At 43.3% G+C, this 13588-nt stretch overlaps 2 protein-coding genes across 3 annotated transcripts; one reads left to right on the top strand and one right to left on the bottom strand.

The window, feature by feature from the left end:
* Positions 1-292: 292 nt before the first annotated feature.
* On the bottom strand, positions 293-4211 carry DTX3L (deltex E3 ubiquitin ligase 3L). The gene is made up of 3 exons (XM_042877975.1): positions 2715-4211; positions 2094-2311; positions 293-362 (listed from the first exon to the last, which is right to left on the bottom strand). The coding sequence occupies exons 1-3, from the start codon at positions 4209-4211 to the stop codon at positions 293-295; spliced, it is 1785 nt and encodes a 594-aa protein (XP_042733909.1).
* A 1027-nt stretch (positions 4212-5238) lies between these two features.
* On the top strand, positions 5239-13336 carry PARP9 (poly(ADP-ribose) polymerase family member 9). Of its 2 annotated transcripts, none has more exons than XM_042878039.1 (10): positions 5239-5582; positions 5980-6019; positions 7028-7845; positions 8502-8729; positions 8812-9027; positions 9765-9834; positions 10655-11029; positions 11418-11566; positions 11846-12020; positions 12437-13336. In XM_042878039.1, the coding sequence occupies exons 1-10, from the start codon at positions 5271-5273 to the stop codon at positions 12739-12741; spliced, it is 2688 nt and encodes an 895-aa protein (XP_042733973.1). In that variant the 5' UTR covers positions 5239-5270; the 3' UTR covers positions 12742-13336. The 2 variants fall into 2 exon arrangements, with proteins under 2 accessions (XP_042733973.1, XP_042733972.1); XM_042878038.1 differs by having other exon boundaries at positions 5239-5600.
* Positions 13337-13588: the final 252 nt, after the last annotated feature.

The following is a 13588-nucleotide window of genomic DNA, read 5'->3' as shown; positions in this document are numbered from 1 at the left end:
ACACACAACCTGCTGTCTGATGAGTGCAAGTACAGATGCTGGACTCACAGGTCCCGAATTCTCTAAGGGAGGAAGTACATATAGGGAAGTGTTGTTCACAGAAGCAAGTCGTACAAAGGGAACAAACATAGTTTGACCAGAAAAGATAACTTTTCTTAGCTCACAGGGAAATACAAGTAACTGAAGTATAGCAGTTGAACAGACCGACTTCTCTCTTTGTAGTGCCAGAACAGTAAAAGAACTGCTGCATGTTGAATCATCACACTTCAGAGTTGACAGCTGGTACATTTCCTTACTCAATTCCTCTTGCTTTCAGTTCTGATCGAACCCTCTTCAGATAATCAGGGTCAGGGTAACCAAAACTAGAAGAAGAAAAGAATAATTTGGGATACCTGTACAGTGGGGCACACGGCAGTTCTACAAAACTTGCTCATCAGAATGCCTTAAAATAATTCACAAGTTTTAGGCATGTGCTTCTCGCTATAGAGAAGACAGACTCCGTGTTACAGGTGAGATAAATGGTACAAGAAAGAGTAAAGCTAAAAGCTTACTAAAAACAAAACAGCTGCTGAATTTGGCCGCCCAAGCTGACCCTAGGAGCCTCACTTTCTACGCTGCCAGCTGTCTCACTAGCAAATGACTGGGCATTTGGGTATGCACTTTTCTTAAGAACAGGTTTTAACAGAAGGGGTCTCCGTGTGAGACTTCAAAAGGCAAACATAATGACACCTCTGCTTTTCAGGTGGCTTATCAGCAAAGGTGTGTATGAAGCAGGTGATAAGAAGGAAGAGAGCAATGAGCAGAGTGGGGGATAAAGCAAAACTTATTGTTCTTTAATGATCCTCACCCAGGAGGGAGAACGTAACTCCAAGCACAAACCTTTAGGTCTTGCAGGAAGACACCTGGCTCTGAGAGGCTGTAACAACCCTGAAGAGACTGTTCCAAGCCTCCCTTTCATCTCCAGGCTGGAGCCTGAGATGTGAAAGCGACATATTTATGCTCTCAGTACTAAAACAAGCCCAGTTTTGACACGCAGGTTTGTGTGTTACTACAAAATGAACCAATATTTTACCAAAGTGTTCACTGTTGTGCACAAAAAAAGCACCAGATCATACACTGTCAATATTTCTCTCCATGGAAATGGTTAAGACAGAAAGATTTAAAGGCAGAAAAGTACCATCAAGGAATGGTTCTTTCTGAGACATGCTTGAGGGACATAAGACTGTTCTATCTATTTTCCTTCCAGAGATTATTTGTTCCTGTGCTTTCTCACCACCGCCAGGTTCAACAGATAGCTGTGCTCCAGTGCCTGTTTTTATAAGCAACAGAATTAAACTAAACCAGAAGCACATCATGGTTTTATGATTTTTTGTTATCAGTATTCCATACTGTAACATCACGTAGAGCACTGGGAGTTAAAGAGTTAATGCTCCAGTTGCATCGACTGTTGGTACTTCTGGGCACTTGGTTCTCAGAAGAGAAGAACTACATCTCCCAGAAGACTTTCACTGTTCCTTTCTCCATTTAGAGGGAAAGGTAAAACTGCTCACAAGTCACAGGACGTCTCTTACTGCTCTTCTCTGCAGTGTGTGCTCCCTGAGCCACCTTGCCTTCAGCATTATGGTAAGGCCTTCGGTTTTGGACACTCTCTCATTTTCTTTGATTTATTAACCTCAATTCCAATTATATTGTATTATTGTGTTATCTTGCATTCTGCTATCATATTCAGTCAATTAGTTTTTTCCCTTAGCTTGTTGCCACTGTTTTGTTTTCAGGCCCATCTTCATACCTTTTGCCCTTCTTCCCTTTCCCCTTCTCCTGGGGTGTGGGTCTGTGGGTCCCCCACCCCAATTAGTCACAGAAGCGAGCTGTAAATCATTGACAAAGCATTATAAAGGCTATGAAAATGGTCCAAGTCTGGATCCACAGTACTTCCACAATCACTGCGTATGTAATAATCCACAACTGATAAGATTTGCTAGTGGCTTGCAGGGCCATTGGCAATCTGAAAGGTATAGTGGAGAAAATACACAGGGAAGCCTTCCTGCTACCACTGACAAGTTCTATAATAACTGAACAAGAAGACTACTTACTTCACAGGTCCACCGTACATGGAGGTTTTGTGGTGAATATCATTCCATGTGATAACATCTTCTGCACCAGTAGTACGTGAATTCCCCACTGTGAAAATCAGTTTTTGGTTAAAGGCTCTTCTGAGGAGCTGCAGAACTTTCACCCCTTCCTCATTGTCAGGCAAATATGCCTTCCGAATAATTCCATAATAAGGTTTCCCTGGGTTTGGATGGTTCTGCTGTTTTGTAGAAAAACAAAAGAAAAACACTTTGTATATCACAAATTCTCTGCAAGTGTGGAAATTGCAATCCCAGCTTTTATAGCACTTTCTATCTCCATCTTTGATGCATTCAGGACACAACGTGACTTACGTGATACTGCTCCATAGATTTCAGTGCAGTTATTCTGAATATACAGTTTTCAGACACGTATCTCATTCCTGCCACATACAAAATGGAGGGCTACCAGTGCGATCAACATGACTTCATTGCACTCAAAATTACAGAACTACATACTTGCAGACTTGTACGGAAGACAGTAATGTCTCTCCAGCTCAGATATGATGGAAAACACTGAATTTTGCATTCAGCACTGGTTTTGCTGGGGGAAAGTATACTTCATGAATCTTCAAATATACTTACAGTTTGAATACCGCTCTGCATAACATATTCAATCTCGATAGTACCACAACTGGGATAGCCAGGGAGAGGTGTAGAAATCCTTTTATACTGCATTCTTCCCTCTGGTTGATCTCCTTGCATGACTCCATAGACAGTATTACAAACAGGACAAGTTTGCTTGTATTCCAAAGCCATTTTGATGCAACTTTTGCAAAACGCATGTTTGCATTTTGTCAGGATCTCTTTATCATTAATTTTCTCCATGCAAATAGGGCACGTATCATCGGTGTCTTCTGTCTTTGCCTTAGCCTGTTCCATGGAAGAATAACTATTCTTTTCCCTGGCACCGTATTTCTCCCACACTCCTGAAGCTTCTTGGTTGTTGAGATCAGAGGGCAGTGGTGTCCTTTTTTTAGTTTCTGAAGGCTCTTCAGCATTGAGAAGGTACATAATGTGCTTTTCAGCAGCATGAACATGGTTTGGTAAACCATATAAAATTAATTTGTCTTCCTTCTTCTTTAGCTTTACATATAGGCTTTCCAACTTCTTTTCATCCAGAAGCATATTTAATTTCCTTTTCTGCTGTTCTGAAAGCTTCCAGCTGATAAGTTTTTCTCTTAGCATTGCAAAGGCATTCTGAAATCCATTGATGAAACTTTCAATAGAATGTAAAAGCATATCAGAAGTTTTGTTCCTAGGTTTAAATACTAAGAGCACCTTCTGGCCACCTGAGCTGTCTGTCTTTTCTATTACAACATCAAAGCTTTTTTCAATGTCTTCAATTTCTTTTCTCAACACAGGTGCCAACAGCTTAAACACAGAAGCATCAACTTCAATTCTATTCCTGTTGGCGCTCAGTTCAGGTATTTTGGTATCCTTTTCATCTTGGCTGTTCCCCTTTTCCTCTGCTAGAAATATTTTGGCAGCTAAAATCTCATTTCTTGGACCACGGAGGAGCAACTGATTATCTTTCTGTTTGATGAGAAGATTAGTAAATTTAGCATTTAATTTCATTATTGTCTCATCTAACTGGTGAATGTTTGCTATGGGAATGTCTTCCTGTGCCACATCTTTGGCAACCTTCTGAAAAGCGCTGGTAAAAAAATCAATAGCTCTTTGTATTGACGTGGGACTTGTATCAGAAAGGAAGGATATTGATGTGTTCCCATTGTAACAATCCTTACTTTTTACCCACACTCCAAAACGTTTATGCATTTCTTTAATCTGTTCTTTGCATGTATGACAGAAATATTCATAGATAGCTGATGGAACTGTAAGCGTATTCATTTCTTCGGTATTCAGACCATTCTCATCTTCCAAACCTTTCTTACTTTCAGAATGCAGGAAATCATAGTGTTGGTCGTTGCCTGCAAGGACGCCTTTAAAGTAACAATAAGCTTTTTCGATATCTGTATAATCTCCTGTCAGTTTCTCAGAGCCATCAACGTCAGGATTTCCTTCTCTTCTTAAGTTTGGACAAATAATAGCAATTCTCTCCCTTTGCTGTTCAGTGAACATACTGGCATTCAACACTGCAGACACTGTAAGAAAAATCTGAAGAGAAGACAAGAAGATATCAATATATATATATACATATATATATACACACACACATTTCCTAAGGTTCTCAGCTTGGTACTTCTAAGTTCTGAGTAAGGAAAAGCTTGATGCAACTTTGCATGGGGCCACATTAGTACTGACAAACTTGTATAGTGTTTCTTTTATGTCAGGTATACAAAAATGATGTACATGTAAGTAGTTATGATATGTTCTACACACCACGCTCCAAAAGCTTCATCTGTGCTACTATGCAGAGCAGGACAAGCTCTGTGGGCCAGATATCTGTCTTGGCAGTACCACGGCAGCCTCACACAGCACAGAGCACAGCTCTATGGCTTACCCCGGGACACAGCCGATCTCTTCTGCATGACTTTTAGTTCAAAGGGTCTGAAAGGCCATTTGTTGTCTGTGAGAGCAGGCTTTTTGTAAGACTGAGGTACTCTGCCATAGTTTTAGAGGTCTCACCACTGGGAGCAGTCTTTGCTGTGCCAAACCTGACAATGCCAAAACCATGCTAGGGAACGCGCTTTGTGTTGACGTGCAGATGGGCTGTGGCAGAGCACTCCGAAGTCGCTCCCCGCAGTATTGACAAAGCCACCACAGGTGAGCTGTGCGCCGACACACTGAACCGTGATGGAGAGCAGCACGATAAAGCACTCGGCGTTCCCTCCCGGCCGTGCAGGACACCGACGGCACAGCGGTGCTGCTCCGCACGGCTCTCCCCGATGTACCTTTTTGGTCAGCACTTCTGCTGCTCCATCCCGGTGTCCCTGAGCCGCTCGCAGCTCCGCAGATCCCGGCGGGGAGAGGTGCTGGGCTTGGCCGCGGTCTGCCTGCACCACGGCGGGGCTCTTGCTCCGAGCCCCTTCCAAGGGCTGCAGGATGACCTTCAGCACTTTGCCCCCCAGCTCCAAGACGTGATCCGCGCGGGACTCCACTCTCTTCTTATCTGCGGGCGTTGGAGGTGCGATAAAGCCTCGTGAGAAGGGCGGCGGGGACCTTTCGCCCACCCACAAGATGGTGCCTCTCGGCGGCCATGCCGCACCCCCCGCCCGGCCGTACCTCGCTCGTGCTGGAAGTACACCCGGTAGGTGCCGGGTTCGGGGCCGGCCCGCACCTCGCACTCGCCGCCCCCCGAGCGCTTGGGGGACTGGAAGTAGCTCTGCAGCTTCAGCATCGCCTTCTCTCCGCCGTCGGGCGCGGGGCAGAGCCGCACCAGCAGCGGTACCGCCATGGTGCCGACCGACCGGCGCCCGCTTTCGCTTTCGGTTCCCTCGGTTCCCCGCCCCGGCCCCCTTTCCTCCGGAGAGCGGCGGCGGCGACGCTGAGGTAATGGGCATCTACCAGGTAGGAGAGCGGCCCGGGGAGCCGAGCGGCCCGCGGCCGGTGAGGGCCGAGCCGGGTGCGGGGCGGCGGGCGGGCGGCGGGCGTCGCCGCTGGGCGCAGAAGGGGCACGGCCGGGCCGGGCCGGGCTGCAGAACGGCCGTCCGAGGCCGCTTCCGCCTGAGGGTGGTGCAGCCTGAGGAGCTTCACCTGCGGCTGAGAGGCGGTTCTCTCTCCGCGGCCCGGCTCCGCGTTGCCCCGCGCCCCAAGGAACGCGTGGGCTTCGGGCTGCGGAGCAGCGCCGCTGTCCTGGGGAGTTGCAACTGCCCGGCTCCGCGTGCCCACCGCTCGGCTGCGGTGCCGTGTACGGTAACGTATTTTCTCTGTGCTGTTTTTCTGACAGAGCCAACAGTCAGAGAGCCCGGAAGACAAGCGCGGTCCAGGTAAGCCTCTCCCTTTGCCATCTGGCAGCCGTGTTTCACTGAAAATTGCAACTGGAAAGCGATGTCATGGAACAGCTGAAAGCAGTATGGAGAGTCCTAGACAGGTTGGAGCAGTGGGCCCAGGAGAACTGCATGAGGTTCAACAGAGCTAAGGGCCAGTATCAGCTGGGGAACGAAAGGACAGAGCGCAGCCCTGCTGAAAAGGACCTGGATGTAGTGGTGGATGGCAGCTGGACATGAGCCAGCAGTGTGCCCTCGTGGCCCAGAAAGCCTACTGTGTCCTGGGTTGCATTAAAAGCAGTGCGGCCAGCAGGACGAGGGAGGGGATCCTGCCCCTCTGCTCTGTGCTGTGAGAGCTCACCTGGAGCACTGCGTCCAGAAACAGAGTCCTCAGTACAGAAGGTACATGGAGCTGTTGGAGCGCATCCAGAGGAGGGCCACAGAAATGATCCCAGGGATGGAACACCTCACTATGAGGACAGGAGCTGGGGCTGTTCAGCCTGGAGAAGAGAAGGCTACAGGGAGAGCTGAGAGCGGCCTTTCAGTAACTAAAAGGGGGCTGTAAGAAGGAAGGCACAGAGTCTTTAGCAGGGTTTGTGGTGATAGGATAAAGGAAAAGGGCTTCAAACTAAAGGAGAGGATATTTAGACCACATATAAAAGCTTTTTCACTTGTGCAGAATCTTGAGAGGAAAGGTGGAGCTACCAGATGGAGTGGTGACATGGATGGAATAGCGAACAAAAGGGCTTGGTACCCAAGTGGAGCAAGCATAGCCTTATTAGTGTAGTCCTTCCCATACAACAAGGTCCTCAATCTGTGTATTTTGATTTCTTTGCTTGATTGTGCTTTCTAAGCCTTTGAAAAAGGGAGACAAAAGATCATACTATAAAAAAGTACTAGTATGCAATGACAATAATAAAATGTGGAGCTCTAAAATGCTTTCATATATGTATAAAAAGTTTTGTCAGTGGTTTATTGGATCTGACTTTATATTATTCTATGTCCTAGGGCCAAGAATGGATGAGGGCAGCGTGACGATCCCCATCAATAAAGATACTTATGAAGTTCTTAAGAAAAGAGAGAACAGTCTACGTAATCTCACTTACAAAAAGTTTGCCTGTACAATGACCTGTACAAAATGTGCTGCTGAAGTATACAGAAAAGTATTAACGCAAGGAATTCACCTGTCAGTCTATAAGGGTGATCTTACAAGTCACAAGGTCGACGCTGTGGTGAATGCAGCCAGTGAAAGCCTGGACCATTTAGGAGGTCTTGCTTTAGCTCTTGTGAATGCTGGAGGGCCAGAAATAGTAGAGGAAAGCAGAAGTCTTATTAGAAAATATGGGAAAGTCGCAACCGGCAAAATAGCAGTGACAGGTGGAGGGAAACTTCCGTGTAAGAAAATTATCCATGCTGTTGGTCCAAGGTGGTACCCATCTGAAAAGGATAAATGTTGCGTTCTACTTGAGGAAGCTGTTGTGAATGTTCTGAAGTACGCCAGTGACCCAAAAAACAACATCAAGTCTGTGGCTATCCCAGCAATGAGCTCAGGGGTTTTTGGCTTCCCACTTAACTTGTGTGCTCAAGTGATTGTAATATCTATAAAGCTATTTGTTGAGACCACACCAAGCTGCCTCAAGGAGATCCGTCTGGTGAACATCTGTGAGCGTACGGTAGCAGAAATAAAAAGGGCCTGTGAGATGTTTCTGGGTGAAGGCAGCTTGCTGCAGGAGACTGTTCCAGCTTCACTAAGCCTGCCTGCACCTGTCATCAAACATGGAAACACTCAATTGCGTATCATAAAGGGACACATTGAAGAGCAAAGGGTAAGTCTGTCCTGCAACGTGACGAACACAGAGCTTCCTCCAAGTCTCTGCAGGCTTTGGAACCTCAAAGGGCAGAACACGCATTGTACTGGCCCACTCAGTTTGATGAGAATTTAGAAAGGGTAAAAAAGTGCTGTCCACAAACAGTTATTATTTAAAATGGGTACTGAGCATTAGAATTGTTTCTAATAGCATTGCTTCTTTCTAGCATACATGCTACTACGGGATTACAGTAAGCAGCAAAATACTGGATGATTAGTAATAATATATTATTATGTTTAATCTTCTAATAACATCGTAGGAGTTCACATTTTACCACGCATTCCCTAGAAGTTAATTCTGTCTTGTCTTCTGTATTTTATATTCTTATAGCTGTCAGCTGAAAATAACTTGCAGAGGCGATGATGTACACCTTACCTTTAAACAGTGCAACATTCAAATTGATGCATTTAATTTGCTGGACAGAAAATTTGATGCAAAAGATGTGAGCTTAGTCATAGTATTCCAACAGAGGCATTGGACAGACAGCTGCATCACAGGAAGAGCATTTCCTTTAATAAACATAACATAACTTTTACATTAAAGAGGTACCTTTATTCTAAGCTTACAAGTAGTAAACTTGAAGTTTCCTGAAACTTTGAATTCTTTCCTTCTAGACTACAGCTATTGTTAGCTCTGTGTCTTTGGATGGGAAGTTTTGCTCTCAGATCTCAACGCCAATGCTGCAAAAAGCAGGCCCAGCCCTTCAGGAGGAAATTCTGTCTCAGCTGAAGCATTTCTGCTATTATAAGGAGATAATAGTAACAAAAGGGTATAATCTACCCTGTGAGTTTGTACTTCACGTCATATGGCCACAATTTAACCACGTGGTACTACTGTGTGAGGTGAGGATCAGTTAGACTGGATTTTAATTGAAGATTTTAACATTGAGTGATGTGAGGACTAAACCACTTCTTTTTCCTGCAGCAACTGAAGGAGGCAGTTAACAATTGCCTGTGTTTTGTTCGGGATTATCCATCGCCCTCAATTTCCTTTCCAGAAAAGAATTGGTCACTGATGCTGCCTGAGGCTACGGTGGCAGAGACCATGATTGAAGAGGTGTTAGAATTTGCCAGGAAATATCCTGAGAAGAAAATAGATGTGCAGTTCGTCCTTTGCCCAGATGACAACGCTACCTATCAAGTAATACATTTCTTGCTAACTATCGATAAGTTGAACCCAAAATAGCTGTAAAAATATTCCAGATGACTACAAGCTAAAATAATGTGAATTCCATGCTATTTATAACACTTGTGAGTGGCTATTTCCTCAGCAAACTACTTGCCTCTCAGCATGAGATATTATTCTTCACAAATATTTTTCCTCACTGACTTGTCATCACCCTGTGATCTGATAGCAGGGAGAGAGAGCTCTGAATCTGTCACATCTGCCAGCAGTTTTATGGCAAGGAGTCTACTCTTAACTATGCTAGTTAGGGAGTAAGCATATTCTTCATCAGCACATTTCTTTGAGGGATATTTTTGTTCAAAGTCTCTTATCAGAGAAGGGCTTCTCACAAACTTCCATAATGAGGAGTGTTGGGGCAAAGGAAGGAGGCACACTCTGTTTTAAAGCTGAGTAAAGATTCATTAACATTAACCTGCAAATAATGTAATTACATCTGCTGTGGCTTTGTGAGCTCCATTGTGACACCAGAGCCGTGGGGGATTGGGAAAGGTGCTGTTTAATGTGTACATGTGTTACCTTAAGGGACTTGGAATTGCAACAGCGCATTTGAAGAGTCAGAAATAAAATTCTGGCTAAAGCTGACAAATATTAGCTGTAACATCAGAATTGCTTACAACTGCCAACTGCTTATCTAACAGATTTTTGAAGAGACTAATAGGTTGCAAACTGCTCCTAAACTTTTCTCTTTCAAGATCTTCCAGGAAAAAATGAATTTAGCAGCAAGCAAACTGGAAAAGAATAACAACAGAAGTGATTATTTGAGTAAGTAATGAACAGAGGGGGCATTTCAAGTGAATAAGCAGACCAGATCTAAGGATCTGAAATCACATTCCTTTACAAATAACTTAGTAACTGCATTAACTGTCACAAGCAAAGAAGATGTGAGCATGTGAGAAATACAGTGCCAAGACACAAGTCCCTTGGCTTACTACCACTAGGTTTCTGTTATAGCTCTGCTTTTGGCTAGGACCTTGATGGCAGTCAGTGGAGTTGACTGCATGTGATGGATCACCTTATGGCTAAATTTTCAGTTCAGAGAAGTGAAGTTCCTTTAAGTTTGATTAGAAGTCACCAAAGTGATGTAACTGCTGTAGGAAAAGTTTGAACAGAGAAGTCATGCAGTCACTTCAACCATAATATAGGATATGTATGAATAAAGTGTGTAACAGCACAGATTACTTCCTGCTTATGAAAAAAATATACCAGATATCTTACTGTTCCAAAGCAAAATTTCAGAAGGATATGCTGTCATTGTTAATTTTGGCATTACTTGTCAGTATCACTTGAGACCTGTCATTTTTACATTGACAGGAATGAAGCTGGTCACTTCTTTAGAAGTCTTTCAAGCAAAAAGAAAAAAAACACCAGCCCAAGCCAAACCTGTTAGATTCATTTAAAGGAATGCAAAAAAAACCCCACAAAATTCTATGTGTTGCTTTGTTGTTTTCAAGGAAATCTTCTGGTATCTAACCACCTTTTTGAGCAGATCAGAAGAGCAGAATGTTTCTTGACTGCACACTTGGGATTACATATAGGAATTTGTGATGACAGCACTTGAAAGTTCTTCACTCTTTTGTTCCAGGTACAGAGTCAAGCAGTCAAGGCATAAAAGAGACTACAGATAATAAACTGGCCATTGAACTTCAGGGGAAGACACATTTCACATTGAAAGCAGCAGAATTATGGATCCAAAGCTTGATACAAACCCAGGAAAGTCACTCTGCTGTCATTGAAAACAACTACATTTTTAGCCTTGGTACAAAGGAATATGCAGAACTATCTCGAGTGAAACATTCTAGTGTGTCTGTGTCAGAAAAAGTGAAAGATGGGAAAGCAAGCCTGGAATTTCATGGACCCCCAGATGCTGTGATTGATGCAGTGCTCGCAACTGAAAAATTACTGCTTTTTATGCAAAAGCATACTACAGCCAAACAAGAGGAACTGCTGCAACTAACGGGTGTGTAAAGTCAACCAGTGATTAAGTAAATAAGCACATAAATAAGGTAAATTAAGCAGCAGCTTATACCTGTGCATTGCTGAGAGTGGACAGACATGCACTCAATTCACACATACACTGAACGCTAGGTTAACTGCTGATAATACCATGCTTTCACCACACAAGCCCTTGAAAGCCCAGTTGCTAGCTTTATGCCCTCAGCAACTCACAGCAACAATATTATGAATATACACATAGTTTCCTCTCAATATTAATCTCTGGCATTACTTCGAAGAATATTTAACATTCCTTGTTCTTCACTGAACTACCAAAAGGAGTATTGGAACCTTCCACATTGCCTTTGCTTCAGCTATTACCATATCTGTTTTACTTCCTTATTTGTTTCCAGGCCAACCAGACACGGATCAGCTTTCAGAAGGACACCTTGACAAGACAAACTCTACTAAACAGTTTCAGATGCTACAGGTAGACTCACACCTTCAGGCATTTAAGGACAGACAGAAACAGTTTGAAAGGACTGGGCTTCACATCCTTAAGGTAAATAAGGCATACATGGCAAAATTAAATCTCAACTGATATATCTGAACTTAATGCAAGTTCTCAAAACATATATTCACTGCTTTCAATTGACTTCAGTGAGAGGTGTTGGATAGTGGCATGGTTCTTTTTGGGATTGGCCGCACGCTTCAGATACCTTACCTGCTTGCTGCTCAATGCATACAACCCAAATCAGTTTCTTACATTGGAGTGTATAGCCTCTACAAGAGCACTTGCACATTTCATGGGTAATTGTCTGCTTGCTTATTTGTGTTACAGATTGAAAAAATACACAATCCCCTTCTATCTGCTGCATTCCAACAAGTGAAAAAAAATCTAGAAGAAAAAGGAGTTACCTCCAAAGGCTCCCACAAGTTGTACCAGCGTGTTCCTGCTCAGTTCTGTACCTTGGTATGCCAAACTGGATTTCACAGGATATATTCTCCACCAACAGGTAATATAATTTGCCTCGACATCTTTAATCAAAACAAACAGTGACTGACAGCTGAAGTTGGATTAAAATCAGAAATAACGACTATGCTGCACAAGAACTGCTTCTTATCAGCATTAAGAGTCTTATGAGCTTACTGCTTTCTGTCCTGACACTGCAGTCAGCAAGGCTCTGGAAAGATAAACCTGGATTCCTTTCTAACCCAACCACCGTTTGCAAAATTGTTAACATACACATAATGCCACGGCCAAGTTTTACTTTGTTGCAGCAGTCTTTAAAGAAGGTCCAAATCTCTATTTACTTGCTGCACATGCACATATTCAGCAGCCTGATGAGAAGCAAACTTTCCGTGCTACCACCCCAAAAAGAACCAAATGTTAAAGACTTTTTTCCTTAATATTTTTTTGTTTCTTTTCCAGACCAAAGATACGGAGCTGGCATCTACTTCAAAAGGAACCCAAACAGCCTAATTGAGGATGACAGGAAGGAAACAGACTCTAAAATCTATGTGTTTGAGGCTGATGTACTAACAGGGTTATACACTAAAGGCAAGCAGTCTTACATTATGCCACCAGCAGTGGAAGGAGATGCCAGTATGTTTTATGACAGCTTAGTAGATGATATAAGCAATCCTGACACCTTTGTCATTTGCAACAGTCTTCAAGCCCTTCCATGTTATTTGCTGACTTGCTCCCAGGTAAAGGAGAGTCCCACAGACCTCTGAGGAAACCAGCAGCGACCTGAAGAGAAATTAGTCAGAACTGTGGCTCTTGGGATGCCCCCCTCAGAACAAACTCTACTGCTTAGATTTCAAGAGGGTGCTCTGCCTACTCACATGCTGTGATCTAAGGGCCTCTTGACAGCTCTGAAACAGCCTTGAGGAAAAGTAAGCTGATAAGATTAAGGAGATTAGGACAAAGTGATCTAGAATTAAAAATGAATGGAAAACATCAGAAACTAGTTTAAAATTGTTTATATGTCTTATAGTATTCTTAGCATGTGAAGCATGTGACTATCTATTACAGGTTTGCATTTTCTTTCTTTCATGACACTGTCTTAATCTAAAGGTACTGCATATAGTTTTGAAACCCAAGAAATCCAGGTTGGTTTGATTCTTACACTTGGGAATGCACCGTGATGCGTGAAAGCATCAAGTGAATGCTGTTTTCCACCTCAGGATTTGTTGTTCAGTAAAGTTATGACAAATGTGAGGCAGTTCTTCAAGATTTCTAACAGTAGTTGCTATTAGTTTTTATTAGTTAACAGATTTGAAGCAGTATAGATTCATATATTCAAAATAAAGAGTACAAATAACACTATCAGCATATCTGTTATTTTTCCTCATAGTATTTAAAGATGGGACTTGAACCATATTTGAGGTTGAGATTTCCCAGTGCTGTTCAATCTTTTTGAATGGCTACCACACAGGTAGAGAAATAGTTCAAACCACGACTCCAAATTGCTCTCCAATAAGGTGCCTTACTGATATGTTGTAGAGATTATTTCACCCTTACCATAGCTAGGTACGTCCACACTACTTCCACAGCAACTTGAAGGCAGTGAATGCCCAA

Source organism: Lagopus leucura, unplaced genomic scaffold (assembly GCF_019238085.1).
Source record: "Lagopus leucura isolate 7727_CA_CO unplaced genomic scaffold, USGS_WTPT01 Super-Scaffold_100019, whole genome shotgun sequence".
Lineage (NCBI taxonomy): Eukaryota > Metazoa > Chordata > Aves > Galliformes > Phasianidae > Lagopus > Lagopus leucura.
The sequence above is the reverse complement of the archived record's forward strand: the minus strand, read 5'-3'. Positions and strand labels throughout refer to the sequence as shown.

Bases quoted from the DNA above. Each gene is read 5' to 3' on its own strand.
- DTX3L (XM_042877975.1), bottom strand. From the start codon at position 4,211: ATGTTCACTGAACAGCAAAGGGAGAGAATTGCTATTATTTGTCCAAAC. The intron at 2,312-2,714 runs GTAAGTATATTT...TCTACAAAACAG, and splicing joins TGCAGAGCGGTATTCAAACT to CAGAACCATCCAAACCCAGG. The intron at 363-2,093 runs GTAAGTAGTCTT...TTCTTCTTCTAG, and splicing joins ATGTACGGTGGACCTGTGAA to TTTTGGTTACCCTGACCCTG.
- PARP9 (XM_042878038.1), top strand. From the start codon at position 5,271: ATGGTGCCTCTCGGCGGCCATGCCGCACCCCCCGCCCGGCCGTACCTC. The intron at 5,601-5,979 runs GTAGGAGAGCGG...TTTTTCTGACAG, and splicing joins AGGTAATGGGCATCTACCAG to AGCCAACAGTCAGAGAGCCC. The intron at 7,846-8,501 runs GTAAGTCTGTCC...CTTTCCTTCTAG, and splicing joins GACACATTGAAGAGCAAAGG to ACTACAGCTATTGTTAGCTC.